Source organism: Glycine max, chromosome 17, assembly GCF_000004515.6.
Source record: "Glycine max cultivar Williams 82 chromosome 17, Glycine_max_v4.0, whole genome shotgun sequence".
Lineage (NCBI taxonomy): Eukaryota > Viridiplantae > Streptophyta > Magnoliopsida > Fabales > Fabaceae > Glycine > Glycine max.
In genome coordinates this window covers 40,841,491-40,857,068 of record NC_038253.2, presented here as the reverse complement: position 1 = coordinate 40,857,068, position 15,578 = coordinate 40,841,491, and the positions used below count along the sequence as shown (strand labels likewise).

Genomic DNA, 15,578 nt, shown 5'->3' with positions numbered 1-15,578 from the left:
GTTATGTCACCGTACTTTCGCGGGTTCCACACTTAGCATTTATTTATTGGTGGAAGGTAAGCATGCAAGGGAGGATTTAAATTGAAAACAGGCTCAAAAGTGAGTAAGTTGTTGGTAAGCATGATTTAGCAGATGAAATAAACTATAAATTCATACTGAAAGTGTGAAGCTACAATGAAAGGTCTTGAAGGAGATGTTTCTTAAAAGTTCAGAACATTGGTGATCATCTACACATTAAATTTTTATCTATTTGTTTATTTTGCGTAAGGAAGGGGGTTTCATTTTCTTAGCTGATAACTATATATATACGTACACATGCAAGGAGAGGTCTTTTTCACCAAAATGGTGCAATTTTATTATTTAATTGCCGAAATAGATAGATTTAAATAAAAAAAAACGGAAGGTGGCTAAGTCGTTTTCTTGAATAATTTCTTAAAAGTGTTTGATTTAACACGACTTACCTTTCTAATTTATTTTTTAAAAAATCTGTGGCAGCTAAAAGCCACCACAAGTTGCTTCTTAACAGAGAGGAGGGAGGAGTAAAGAGTGAAGAAGAGGAGACTGTGTTTTATGCCTAGGGAAGCAATTTTTAATAGCTAAAAACCGCCAAAAAGATTGTTTAATATAGTTCAAACAAATTAAACATGTAATTTTTGAGGGTTTTTGCAACCAGAAAATTAAATGTCAATAAATATAATAAAACTATCACTATGTCATCATCATTTAACTATTCAAACTTTTAATAAAAAAAAGTTAAGAAATTTTAAACAGTCAAATTTTTGTTGAGAAATTAAGACTCGAATTTAGAAAAAAATCAGTCACTGTTTTTAGTTAATCCTTAAAAAAATACAAGAATATAGAATTTAATCTTTGAAATTACATTTTATTTTATTAATTTTATGAAACATCATTTACCTTTCTCATACAAAAAGATAATGATTTTTTTTATATAAAAAAAAAACCTTTACGGTCTCTGTTTTATGCTTCTTCCCTTTGACATCGTAAAGAAAGTGTATCAGTGTGTGTTGGGTGAGTGAACCCCAGATTTTGGCATGGAAATAGCCTTATCGCTTCCTCTTGAGCGTTGCCATGTTCATGTTGGGACAAGTTTTGGGTCGATAACCCCAACGTTGTCTGAAAAGCGCAGCATGTTCATTCTCGGTATGGGATTTTTTGGGCAATCACTTGCACGCAAACTCCACAACCAAGGATGGTTAGTTACATTGCATTCTCTTTTCTTCAATTTTTACTTCAAAGTTCAAACTTTCTCTCATTGGATTAATGATTATTGGTAGGGTCGTGTCTGGGACTTGCACAACCCATGTGAAGAAGAAGGAACTTCAGGAAATGGGGTTTAATGTCCACCTTTTCGATGCAAACCACCCCGAGTGAGTCAACTTATAATTTTGCCTTCAAGTTTTCTTTTTTTTCATGAAAAAAAAAAACACAAATTGTTATGTGGGTGTTAATTGGATTAGATGCCCAACTTGAGGACTATAAAGGGCACTGTTTTGTGTATCCCTGGATGATTTTTTGCTGCATTATAAATAAATACTATGAAATTGAAAACTTAAAATGTATAGTTGCTAAGAGCATCTCGTGGTGAATAATAATCCCTCCTCCATCTTTAATTATAAGACATAGTTGACTAATTTAGGCATATTAAAAAAGTTGGTTATTTTAATTATTAGCATTAAATTTATAGTATTTTTTCAAATTTATTCTTAATTTTATTTGGAACCTATTCATCTTGTTCGATCTCCATTGGAGAGAGAAAGAGATAATTCAGGATATTTTAGTCAAAAAAGAATTAATGCACAAGAGAGGTGAAATGAAGTCTTACAATAAGGGTCGAACAAAAAAATTTATTGACTATGTCTTCGGGACGGAGGGAGTAGTATCTTTGATGATTGAGTCAAATAAGATGTGTGATCCATGTAGTTGATACCAAATGGGATATGGCTTTTGTTGTTGTTATTTTGCAGTGTGGACGTCCTACAAGTAATGAAAAATTACTCTCACATTCTTGTTTCTGTCCCACCTCTTGTGGGCATTGGTGACCCGGTATGATTTTACTGTAACAACTGTTATATGTCAACATTCTGTGTTGATTTTGTACAATGGAGTAATCTCTTTCAGCTTCCCCCTTTTTTTAATTATGTTTTGTTGATTTGTAGATGCTTCGGCATGAAGAGCTTTTGAGAAGCTCGTTAACTGATGGGGATCTTCGGTGGCTTTGTTACTTGTCTTCAACTAGTAAGTCTTTTTTTTTTTTTTTTTTGATAAGCTCAACTAGTAAGTCTTAATTGAAATTAGTAATGAGTTCAATGTTACAGTATGTATAGTCATGCACTTAAATGAAAAATCACCGTTTCATGCTTTCTCCTTTTTCTTTTCCTTTGCAAAAGAAAATGGTTTCTGGTCTGGAACTGCTGCATTATCTACTAGATACATTAAATGTTCGTACAACACTTTTGCTTTTTTGGAGCAAGTAACTTTTTAAAGTCAGAAGAACTCTTCTTTTCATGTTTGATCCATGCAAAAACTCTTCTTGCTGGCATTAAATTGCTGTGCTACTTAGTGTGCATTGATGATTGAAAGTTCTTCATTCTTATAATAGGTATAAACTCAAAGACATTATTAGATGCACCCTCTAAACCAGAAGGGGAATGACTATTTATAAGATGAATTTTCTGTTGTGCTAATGAAGAATATTTTATTGTTATGCACACTTCTTCTGTTAAGTTGATCTTACCGGAAATTCAGAGTTTGCTCAACTGGTTGAGGATTTAATCTGTAGTCATAAGGTCAACTAAATGTTCCAAAAAACTAAATATTTTGACCATTTATTGAGTGGATTGACCTAAGGTTTGTTAGATTCCTTTAAAGCTAGTGGGAAAGATTTCATTTCAATAAAAATAATAAAGAATATAGTAAATATTCTAGAAGTTAATATGATTTAGCGTGTGCATAAAGATACTGTCATAGGATTCAATTCAGACATTTAGTTGCCACACTGGTTGTTAGATGATATACTTAAGGCTTTCTAAAACTAGGTTTGCCCCACTACAAGCCATGTCTACTGCTGCTTTGACATACTTTTCTAATGCTTTCAGATTCAAATATGATGACAGAGACACTTTCTGCCTTGCAGGTGTCTATGGAGACTGTGATGGTGAATTGGTGGATGAGGAGTAAGAGAGTGTAACTAAATAAATCACTTTCCTTCCAAAATTTCTGAAACTTCTCTGTTAGTTGTCTCTTAGTGTGTGCATCATGCTGTCACAGTTATCCAACAAACCCGGAAAGTGGGTTGGCTAAATTAAGGTTAGCTTCTGAAGAAGGCTGGTCAAATTTGGCTCACAATCTTGGGATCTCACCGCTTTTATTTCGACTAGGAGGTATCTATGGCCCCGGTAGAAGGTACTTACCTTTTGTTATTGTAATTTATTTTTCAAGTAATGCTTCTATTATTAGTTTCTTTCTAGGATCTGCAAAAGCCTATAAAAGTTTTGTCCCAGCTGGTTGCCATGACAATCAATTCAAGCCTGTCATTCCGAGGATATACCATTCAATAAGTGTCATATGACATTTTGACACTCATCCTGAATTTAAATTATAAGTTTGGGTTTATGTTTACATGGCAAGTTGGTCTGTCACTTATCTGTCAATTTAGCATATATATCTTTGTCTTGAACATTTTTTTTGTTTTAGTGCTGTTGATACAATAATCAAGCAGAAGCCAATGTCAGAAGGTCAGAAAAGGAGAAAAAACCGAAAATATACATCCAGAATACATGTTGATGACATCTGCCAGGCACTGATGGCTACTGTTCTTGCACCTCCCCCCAGGTGAATATGCACTACAATTAACTTTATGGTACATTTATCACCCTTTCTAGTGAAATGTTTCTAACCTAACTAGGCAAAAATTTCCAGAGTAAAGGAACAACTGTTGTAAATGGCAGTGATGAAAGCATTGACTGAGGCATTTATCTAACAAGAACAGACCTTAAACTGGAGATTTATTAGAATTTCTTCCTCATGAACATGCAAACCATACTAACTACCGTTTAAAATACTTAACCATATTGAATCTACACAAGTCATACTGGAATTTACCAACAGTATTGTCTAAATATTGGTTGTGTACGCTAGTTAAAAAACGGTTTGCTATTATGATTCCAGACACACAATGTCAACGTATTTGCCAACCGCATCTGTTCACAATTTTCGACAATATTGCAATGAAACCATGAATGTGACTGTGACCCTGATCACAATTTAAAATCCTGTTAATATTTCCTATCTTGTTCATTGTTCTTTGACTCATTCTATGGACCCGGATAAGAATAAAGTGTACAAGAGCAATTCTTGCACAACCACCTATCAAAAACTTGGGATGCATAAAAATAATGAGTAAATTATGTGCTGAAGTTATCTTAATGTTGAGTTTTTACTTTCAGGGAAGTTTACAATATCGTTGATGATGACCCTGCTCCGAGGGAAGAAGTATTTGAATATGCAATGAAATTGGTGGAGAAGAAATGGCCAGGGTTGAAGTTACAAAGTGTAGAGCAGAAGCAGAAAGAGTGGCCAAATGCGAAGAATCCAAGGGGTGAGAAGAGAGTGTGTAATGCTCGAATGAAGAGGGAACTGGGGGTGCAACTACTTTACCCTGATTACAAATCAGGATTGAAGAGTATAATTCACCAAATTCAGACTCCATTCCAGTCTCATTGATATTCATATTACTTCATGTTGTTTTTTCATATCGTGTGTGTGCAAATTCCCTCAAACAAAAAAGAAACAGTAAAATAACACGTTTAAATTTCAAAATTCCAACCAATAGAATTGCAAATAAAGTCATGAAAATCCAAACTTTGAATCTCTCTGGCGTTAGAAACTTGTTGCTACCATCCCTCCCCTTATTACTAATGCACCCCCCTGAAATTAGCCAAATCCCCTATTTCAAACAATTTCAAACTTGTCTTTTTTTACTATTCTCTTTCATATATATATATATATATATATATATATATATATATATTGTGGTAAACAATCTACGACACTTATTTTTGAATTAGAGATTATTTAGGATGATCTCCTGGCCTTCTATTAGACACACAAGTATGTAATGTCATATAACGGTAGAGAGTAATATTGATTTTAGAGAACTAAAAATCAAAGATTTTCTTTTACAAAGGAAGAAAAATAAAAGTTTAAGCATCTTACATAAAAATTTAAGACTCTGTAAAAAAAAAAGAATCATTTTACATAAATTTAAAACATATGTAATCCTTGTTGTCAATTCTAGAAGAAATATCTAGACATTTACTAACAAATTAAGTAATTATAAAATAAAAACATTTAATGTATATATTTTTTAAAACATAATATTTTCTTAAATAATTTTAAAAATATTAGTAGAGAAGAACATTTATTTAGTGTTTGCTTAAATTGGTAGTAGAATGAGTAGTAACTAGTATGTGACCAAAAATAGAACGGTAAATAAAAAGAGAGGTATTGTATAATACCTCATCCGGTTTGTTACTATTTTCCTTTTTCTTTCTCTGTATTTCTCTTACGGGCATTCGGCATTCGTACACGATTGCTTGTGGTTTGAGAAATTTCACATCCATCATGACCACAGAAACCAGAAATGCCAGTGGTCTTTGAATGCAACTTTTATTATAAAAGCTAAATTGTATTTCTCTCCTTCAACACATATTTAAAATTATATTTCTTTCTCTTCTTATTTTAAATTATGCCCTTCTCTGTTTCTTTAATGATCAATTTGTTATATTTAGTTTCATTTTAATATAAATGATCATTTTAGATTTTTTTTTCCTTGTATTGTAATTCTCTACATGATTAGTAGTTAATTTTATTATTAATCTTAAAAACGAAATAAACATTTTAGATGAAATTTAAAAGGTGATAATAAAAGTATTTAAAATACCATATTACCTACTGAAATTCTAGAATTAATAAAAATATACACTAACAGGGCCCATTATGCTCTCTAATTAGACCCCCCATCAGAACATACGAAACATTTGAATACGGTTTCCATTTAATCTTCAAGTTCTCCTAATAATCATCCACGGTTTATGCGATATAAGAAAATGACCATAAGCAACACCCAAAGCCATTAAGGTTATAACAATGACCGCCACACACGTCTCTCATGGGATCAGAACTTCGTTTCTTTTTCTACCACCAACAAGATGTGTATTGATTGGACTTGAACTCAGACATATGACAATTACCACAGGGACTTAGACTGCTAGTACCACCAACGAGAAGAAGCATGCCGAAGTATGATTATTATTGAAAAAAAAAAACTGAAATAAAGTTATTTTAAAAATAATATAACATAATTGACAAAAATGTTAAAATGAATTTCTATGATAACTCTTTATTATTATTAAACAAAATTCTGAAGTTTATGATTAAATATTAAATTATTTTAGCTATTTTTTACATTATTCTTAATCATTTTAAATACAAAGCCAACTAGAAATGTTTTTAAAGAATTGAAACAAACAATTTTAAATTTGGTTTTTTTCTCAACACATTCTAATATGAAACTTATATAACCAATTGCATCAATAATTAATTGTACGTATAATCAAGTATCAAAATAATATCTTAAATTTAAGCACAGTACCGCTTTTAAGTATAAAACACGTTTAAGCATATTCATGGTTTGCAAGCTTCATACCCCATGCGATGCAATGATTACTATGTTTTTTCTTTCCATCAAATTCGCCATACCAAAAAAACAAAAAATCCGCCAGCACTCGGACTTACTTCGAAGCATCATATTTGAGCCAACATTAATCAAATACAACATTGAGTGATCCTGTCTGTTCTTCAGATTCGCCTTGTTCAGCTTTCACTTGACTTAACTTGCAAAGTTATGTTAATTTGTATTCATTGAAAATATAAATACAATAGTTAAAAACACATTTTTAAGTTTCCAGCGTATGATTGATTGTTAAACCTTATTTTGCTGTCTGCAGCAGTCTGCCTCTACTACCATAAAAACAACTGAAGCATAACTATCTTCATAAATGTTCATTTGCTTCCTCTGCCTTCTTGCGCTCGTCACTGCTTTGGCTCAGCTCCATTTGTCAAAGGACGTTTATATTCATACAGTTCATATGAACCACATCAACCTGACTGGAATTTCTGGTCAAAAGTAAAAATTAATTATTTTAAAGCATTCAAAGTTATCAGTAAAGTTAGGCTACATAGAAAATATTCATTCTAAATTGATGGTGTTATTACAACTATAATTAGAGAATGATTGACTCTTACAGCAAATGGAACTAAATCTTAACGATATCTTGCCCAAAAGCCTTTCTTCCTGGCAGAATCATTCTCGGACAGGGATCGGCTCCACTTTGATCCAAGTGAAAAGTGTCTCCTCAAGAAAGGCTTTCCAAATGAGCTCCTTGCACTGCAGCTAGGTTCCATTTTTGACACTTTTCCTCTCAAATCTATATCTTTTTGACGATCAAAAACATCAAAACCACCATCAAGGTAGCTATCAACTACACGGTTTCTGGATATCTTGTGGTTCTTGGCCTTCATCTCTGATTCAGCCCGAAGACCTTTTCTGGACAACAACTTTGACAAGTTCTTATCTCCAACCATACAAATTGGACATGCTGGATCATACCTATCTGCCTCTGATGTCATAGCCTCTAAACATTCTGCATGATATGAATGACCACAGACTAGTACAGCAACAACTGAGAGGTCACTGTTGGCAATAAACTTCTGGTTGCTCCATGTTGATCTCTCGGTCAATAGCTTTGAGCAAGCCCCACAAGATTGTAGTTCCATGGAGGGAGAATACGAGAACCTGCTACTGGATCCACTTATCTTGTGACGGCCAGATCCAAAACACTCACTATCAAAGGACCACCTTTCCCTTTGTGATGATGCAACCAGCTCAGAAAAGGTGCGCATTGACCAGCCATCAGATGATCCGCATATGGATCCAGCTGCCATTTCATTGCTGCAAGTTGAGAGTACAAATGATGGCCTACCTTCAGAAATTGAGTTGTCTGGCGATTTCAGACCCATGATTCGACTATCAGAAATCTGTCTCAACAGAGGGTGTGCTGGAGATCGATGTGCCCATCTTGTTGGAGTAGAGTTGGGAAGATGGTGATAATTGTGATTAGGCAAAGGATCTGCTGTAGGCGTTGAGAAGACTGAAGGTATTGAAAAAGAAAGATTTGGTATTGAAGATTCCGCCGGGTTCTTCACCTAAAGAGAAACACAGATTAAGAGTGAGCCTAGTACTACAGTAGAAAGCCTAAAAATCAAACTATGCACCACAAAGCTCATGGTTCAAATTCAGTAGCTCAAAACTAACCACTGTAGAAAAATTGCTTGACACGGACAGATCTGCAATAAGCACATAGAGGAAGAAGAAACAAAAATCAATGCCAAACAATGAAACAGCAACCCAAGGAACCAAAGTGCATAAAAGAGAGCATCGGAACTGAATGTCAATAACAATATCTGGGACCATTCTGCACAACCAACCGAGTTTGAAAACCTTACACTAGATGGGAAAACAGCAAAAGATAAGGTGGTGAACAAGGCAATAGACGATGTAAAGAAGACATGTGCGTAAAATAGAGATCCCTTGCAGTTGCAACATAAGAATGCAACAGCAAAAATTTTCTTTTTTCGAAAGATATCTAAAAATCCCACCTATTGTGTCAGAAACCTATTGACTTGTTATTTACTTATATTGTTCATTTATTTGTGTGTTGCATTGTCAGGCCTATTATTTGTATTCATTATCATAGTGATATAGCCCATGAGTATGAGTAAATGGTGCAGGTTTTAATTTTTGGATAAGCATCCTCAAAGGGCTTCAATATCAAGGTTGACTACAGGTAACAGAGGAGTATTCTCGTGGGAAAATTGCTCCACCTCTACACAAACAGAGACTGCATTTCAACTGTTGTATTATAGATGTTGAAATCCTATTTTATGTAACCAAAAATAAGAATACCTCAAAAAAAGAAGGGGGGGGGGGGGGGGGGGGGGGGGGGGGAAAAACCCAATGTTTTTACCCCGAAAAGCCTAAAATTTTGTAGCTTATGGTAAAGGACAAAAGAATAACAGAGTTCAGGGTTTAGTTTAGCATTTACCAGAAGAGGGGGTCATCAGATTTGCAACCAATGCCTCATCAACAGGGGACTTCAGAGAAATAGGAGTTACAGAATTCTCCAGGATGCTTCCACCATCAGATAAATTACCTCTTTCAGAACTTAACGAACCTTTTAACTCCATGCTGACATTTCTACTGTCCACATGGGATGTGTGATATGAAGGATTCTCAATTTCATCAGCAACACGCCCCCGGCTATCCCATTGAAAGCTCCATGATGGCGAACACACAACATCTCTATGCAAACTTTCATCCCCAGTTCTGTTAGGAAGATTAGGATCCTTTGCAGCAACACAACAAGCTGATCCCATGATAACTGCAGACAAACATAACACTCAATCTAAATTACAGGCACAAAGACTAATTAATTGCACCACACTGTACAGACTAATTCAAGACTTGCTGATAACTTTCTTTAAGAAAAAGAAAAAGAATCCAACAGTGTACCAGAAAATCACAATAGAAAAGTCAAAAGCCACCTCAATTTCCAGCAAGATTCCGTAACCGTACTTCTTCCTGACAAATAAACAAAAAGGAAAGATCATTAAACTGAGAATTCAAGGCAACACAGGTCTTAAAAACATTCCAGAGACCAAAAGCTTCATATAAAGAACCACGCTCTAAACTTTGGATTTCTGATGCTCTAACTAATCTATTTCAACCAACATTCCACCATAAAATTCAATCATAATAAGTTTCCATTAATTGCATCCACCAATTAGAAACTAAATACATAATAATAAAAAGACTCCACACAACCACCACTGTGCTTCAACAGTGAACACAAGGCTTGTAAAAATAGTCGGAAAAAAAAAGGAAGAACAATCTATGAGTAAAGTATGAAAAACTACTCGATCATCTTGTAAGTTCATTTAAAACTAGTTCGTGTAAAAGATTTCCACATACGCAGCGTGACGCACTAATCACGCCCCGTACCCACAAACACCTTCATTATTCACAGTTCAAAACATAAATCAAAGCCAATACTGAGAAACAATAAGCTAATTCGATTCCATTTTTCATACGACTTCCAAAACAATTAAAAAATAACAAAATATTAATCGTGTCCGTATCTGTTTCTCCGTCAATTTTGATTTCTCGAACCTCAGGGCAATTTCTAGGGTTTCGAAACACTCAAAAGATTAAAAAGAGTTGATATATACGATTAACAAAATATCATCAACGAAACAAAGAAATGAAAGAAGCATAAGCATGTGCGAATCTTACTCGGAAACTAAAAACTGAGAGAAAAGAGGGAAAATAATTCGGCACTGGTCATCGTCTTGCTGATTGATTAACGCACAAACGGAAAGGGACGGCGCTTTATATAAACTACGTCGCGTCCGTTTCACAGTTGAAGCGTCGCGTCGCGGAAGCACGAACCGTTATAACGGCGTTAGGGTAGAGGTTGTTGGAAAACGGAAATGGTGCCTCTGTTTCTATTCTATGACTGTGACTCACTGCATCTTCTTTTCTCTCTTTTGTTAGTATTTTTATTTTCCTTTTCTTCTGCAAACTTCTGTTTCTCTCTTTCCACCTTCTTCTCTGCGTTTGTTGCTCTTTAATAATTATTTTATTATGCGAAAAATGAAAATTGCACGTTGAATATTATAAAACACTGGATGAGAATTTGACGCTTTAGTTTCCACCACGTGGACCGCACTATAAGCTCACATGGATACATACAATTTCTTTCATTCTGTTATCAATCCCATGCCTCCAACGTTAATCTTATAATTTCCTTCAAATTTTAATAATATATAATTATGTTAAATATTTTTAAAAAATTATCATTTGTAATAATTATATCTTCAATAAAAAATATTTTAATTTTATAAAATAGAAAAATAATTTAGTTGTAAGTAATAAAATTCCGCAAGTCTGAACGCGGGGAAAGCATTGACGAAGATCCATGGTTGTGGTCAATACATGCTATGCTCTGACTACGACTATGACCATTTTTTATGCGATTACAAACAACTTCAACTTGATATTTTGTGTGCATCTGTTTAGAAACAATGCTTTTAATTATGGACCACGCACACCAATGAAGATGACTTGACCTTGCATTAAAATTAATTCGCCAACCTCACCTTTTGTTTTCACAAGTCAATGAAGTTGAATTATGAAGGTTGGCTCAACTCAAATTTCAATTTGCACTTACTAGAAAGGTTTCAATTTGATTTTGTTTACAGTTGTTAAGCATTAGATTCGATAAGTAAGGACTAAAAAATATATTTAACACTATTTCTTAGTACAAGTCAATGAGATAAAGTTGTGGATGTTGGCTAAACTCAACTTGCAATTTGCAATAACTATTATGTCAACCATTGCAAAATTAAGGACTCAAAAGTAAAAATATATGTTGAAAAGTAAAATATTTAATATTATTTTAGTCTCTTTAACTAACATTCTTAAGGTATTAAATGAAAAATTAACAATATAAATGTGTCGTTATAAATTATATTCGAAATGTATGGGATATATCATAGCGAAAATACATTAATAATGTTTCTTTTTCCCTCAAAGTCTCGTACTAGTATCTTCGAAGATAATGTTTCTTTTTCCCTCAAAGGCTCATAGACCCAAAGTTTTCGTAAAGCCCAAACTAACTGAAGTTTGTTTTAGCCTTGAAACTATAAGGCCTATTGCAATTTGGGTCACTTTCTTCTTTTGAGGCTATTGCTTGCTACACTTTCTCGTTGATTCCTGCACTACTTTTTAATTGGTCAATCCAAAATGTATAATTACATTCTAGAAAACACTATCTTTTTGGCTTTCGGAAGGTCAAAAAATATTCTGAAAAGACTGCAGGAAGCAACTTGAAAAGTGCAGGAAACAATAGTCTCTTTTGGGGACTCATAATCCATCCCTTCCAATGTAAACTATTCGAGCTGGGTTGTCTAAACGATCGATAGGTATTAGGATGGTGTGGATGAAATACTTCACGAAATTAAATTCTGGTAGTAGTACATAAGTACATAACTGGATTTCTTAGGCATATTGTTAGGGATTTGATTCCTAGAAATCATGTGAATAGAGAAGTCTTAGAAATAATGTGAATAAACAAGCATTGGAGTATAAGTGTAAAATGAAATTTCACTTTAGATAGAAATAAAAAATTTAAACATATAAGTAAAAAGATCTCCAAACTTAATGCCCCGATGTTTTATATTTAGATTTCCCAACAAGAAGATTTTGTTATGAAAGATAAAATCTATTATTTAGACCTTAAAAAAATTAATCTCCAATTATTTGTTGAAGGATATCCTTATTGTAAAAAAAAAAATCTCAATTAAATTGATGTTAACTTTATTTAAAACGACTTTTTTCTTGGTAATTTTTCTTTTGAGAAGATGGCGCCCCTATTTAAGACTGAAATATAAAAATGTTAAACTACTTTAGCCATAATAATAGTAATATTATACCTTTTCCAAGATTCATAATTTATTTGTAGTAGCAGCTCAAGCATCTATTAAAGTTGTCGATGCCTAGTTGAAATAAAGAAATCCGTCGTATAAATATAAACCCATTTTTAATAAACATACATAAATTTTGTTTCCATTCAATTTAGGACATTAGAGAGTGAGACAGAGAATATAGTTCAATAACTAATACTCACAAGTATTACACATGGGAATATCTATTGTCAATTCGCCACTTTCGTGTGTCTATTAATAGTCGTATTCAAATCCAGAAGTTTTTTGCTTAAAATTTTCTCCTCTTCCTCCTTTGTTAATCAAACTAACAATCTAGCCAAAAATTATAATTATACAAAAGTGTTAATAATTGACACTCTCTAGTACAGGTTGGTCATAAAACTGTAATAAGCTTTTCTACTTTTTTTGTTCCGGAAGAATGTTTGTATATTATTTTTGCATTTCTCTTGATTTTCCCATGGGTGCTATTCACACACATGCTAGATCATCGCATCCATCACTTTATCACTTTAGTTTTTATCAAAAGGCAATTAAGAATGAGACTTAGAGTTCACAATCTATGAAAACAACCAAGACAAGGCACCTTGGGGGGGGGGGGGGGGGGGGGGGACCAGTACCATTTTTACATTTATAAAAGCACACCCATAACATTCATATCATATTAATCATCATATAAAAAAGAAAAAAAGAAAAGAGAGCAGAGAATGGACATTACACTTACACCGACATCCATTTTTCCAAAACATTGGACAATGGCAAGTAGCATGCCACTTTGGTGACCTAACAACAGAACTAAGCAAATGCCACTATGTGATTTGATTCCATTATTTAAATCACATCAAATGTAGCAAGCAAGTTCTGATGACACTCCAATAATAATAATAATAATAATATCTTAATAAATATTGCCTCACACTAGTAGTAGGTACCACAAATATTTACCTTACCCTCACTCATGAATGATTCCACCGTGACGAAACTCCCAACAGAACAACACACTAGCACGAAATCTTAATTTTTTTTTTCAGATTCTTCACCACAGAAACATGTTGTTGTCTGCAGTGGCCACAATTGGTTGGTTAAGATATGCCATGTGCATGGGATTCATCATGAAATTATTATTATTGTTATTATTATTATTATTGTAATAATAATTGTTATGATCAGAAGTGGTGGTCGTGTTGATGAGATTGATGATATCATTGAGTGATTGAAGGCTTTGTGTGAGTTCAGTCTTCTGGGCCCCGAGAATGGAATTTTCAGCCTCAACCTTGAGACAGTGTTGTGTGGTGATGTTCACTTTCTTGAGGGTTAGGCTCTTTTGTTTCTTGAGGAGGTCAACTTGTGCAATGAGATCATCCAAGTGCTTCTGCTTTCTCATTCTTGATCTTCTGGCCGATTCGCGGTTCGATTGCTTTCTCTTCTTTTTTCTTTGTTCCATCAGAAGCTGCAAATCCTCCTCAGAGCCAGAGCTCTGAAGAAGAATGGACGTGCTCGATGTTCCACTAGATGAGGCCATCACATAAGATATATTAATTTACAATTACACCAAAGTGAGTACTATACTAGAAAAAATAAAAAAAAGGTTGGAAATTTTAATTTGGGTGTGAAGAGAAATGATTTTAATTTGGCTAATATAGATGATAATTACTAATATTGTTATTGTTACTATGACATAGAACCATATAATATAAAAGGGAAGTGGTGTTGGGCGAATTAATTATGAGAAAACATAGAACCAGTAGAGGAAGACAACAGAGAAGGATTGAACTAGGTGGGTCCTGCGTCTAAGGGAGGAATTGATCATAAACCCGGAACGAAGGATTTCACTGAGGACTGGAGACATGAATGTCAAACTCAAACGTGAAAATACATATTAGAGGTGTATATATATATATATATATAAGGATCAAGATTAATTCAAAGGAGGAAGGAAAGTAGAAGATTTTGTGCTTCAAAGGGAGAAAAAATGGGAAGGAAAGAAGTGAGTGAGTGCAGGGGTTTGCTAATCCAGGAATAGAAAGGAAAAAGAAGGGTGTGTAGTGTAAGTAAGGGGTGTGGGAGAGGAAGAGAGGAGAAGAGGAAGTGAAAATTGTAGTAGAAGGTTCAATTTATAAGAAGAAAAAAGGAGGAATGGTGGGAGAGTGAAAAATAAATAAAGAATGGAAAGTGGGGGGTGAATAAAAGCAAATGGCATCGGAATATACCGCAAGGGTGGGACAGGGGGGGTGTGATTGGCCATGCTTTGTGGACAAAACTTTCACAACCCTCCAATTCCAGCTAGCCAGGGGGGCAGTCTGTCCTCAATGTTTTTTAAATTATTTCTTTTTAACACATTGTTTTAATGTTGGGTTAAATTTATTAGTGGCTTGTACCTGTGCAAAAATTTGAGGTCCTCCTCTTGTTGTCCTCTCTTGCTTTTCTTGAATGGTATCCTTGAGATGATAGATGGATAGATGGTGGTAGGTACCTATTAAAAATATTTTAGACTCTCAAGTTAAGAAAGATTTAAGGATTTGTTTGGTGATTAAGATAAGATAAACTAGTTTATATTTTATTTTGTTTGGTGATTAAGATATGATAAAATAGTTTATATTTTGTTGTAATTGTTTGGTGCATCAATAAAATATGATTTGTTTATCTTATAACATATTCTATCATGTTGGTATAGTATAATTTATATCATGAATATGAAGAGATGAATTAGAAAGTTACACAATAAGATAGTTGTTCTCTCTCCCTCCCCCTCCCTATTACCACCACCATTATCACTATTCATCGTTGTCATTGTCACAAGTCTATCAAAGTCCTCACCATCACACTATTTTTATTGCTATTGTTACTATTATTTTCATCATAACAATTACCACTATTATAATTGTCATTATAATAATCTCTGTCACCACTCTTATCATTGTCGTCATCATTGTCAC

At 33.8% G+C, this 15,578-nt stretch overlaps 2 protein-coding genes and 1 non-coding gene across 5 annotated transcripts; 1 reads left to right on the top strand and 2 right to left on the bottom strand.

Moving 5' to 3' along the window:
- The first annotated feature begins 978 nt into the window (after positions 1-978).
- On the top strand, positions 979-4,839 carry LOC100801454 (uncharacterized). The gene is made up of 7 exons (XR_005889443.1): positions 979-1,388; positions 1,986-2,064; positions 2,178-2,256; positions 3,155-3,194; positions 3,289-3,423; positions 3,715-3,852; positions 4,467-4,839. It is a non-coding gene; the product is annotated as an uncharacterized protein (transcript).
- Positions 4,840-6,910: 2,071 nt separating this feature from the next.
- LOC100800918 (uncharacterized) lies at positions 6,911-10,787 on the bottom strand. 3 transcript variants are annotated; one of them, XM_006601259.4, is made up of 6 exons: positions 10,433-10,787; positions 9,653-9,721; positions 9,186-9,521; positions 8,396-8,427; positions 7,327-8,286; positions 6,911-7,197 (listed from the first exon to the last, which is right to left on the bottom strand). In XM_006601259.4, exons 3-5 carry the CDS (start codon positions 9,514-9,516, stop codon positions 7,345-7,347), a joined length of 1,305 nt encoding a protein of 434 aa, XP_006601322.1. In that variant the 5' UTR covers positions 9,517-9,521; positions 9,653-9,721; positions 10,433-10,787; the 3' UTR covers positions 6,911-7,197; positions 7,327-7,344. The 3 variants fall into 3 exon arrangements, with proteins under 3 accessions (XP_006601322.1, XP_006601323.1, XP_040867460.1); XM_006601260.4 differs by having other exon boundaries at positions 9,685-9,721; positions 10,433-10,780; XM_041011526.1 differs by having other exon boundaries at positions 6,911-8,286; positions 9,186-9,721; positions 10,433-10,782.
- A 2,485-nt stretch (positions 10,788-13,272) lies between these two features.
- Positions 13,273-14,752, bottom strand: LOC778146 (bZIP transcription factor 11). Its single transcript, XM_003550347.5, has one exon. It carries the CDS (start codon positions 14,162-14,164, stop codon positions 13,679-13,681), a length of 486 nt encoding a protein of 161 aa, XP_003550395.1. The 5' UTR covers positions 14,165-14,752; the 3' UTR covers positions 13,273-13,678.
- Positions 14,753-15,578: the final 826 nt, after the last annotated feature.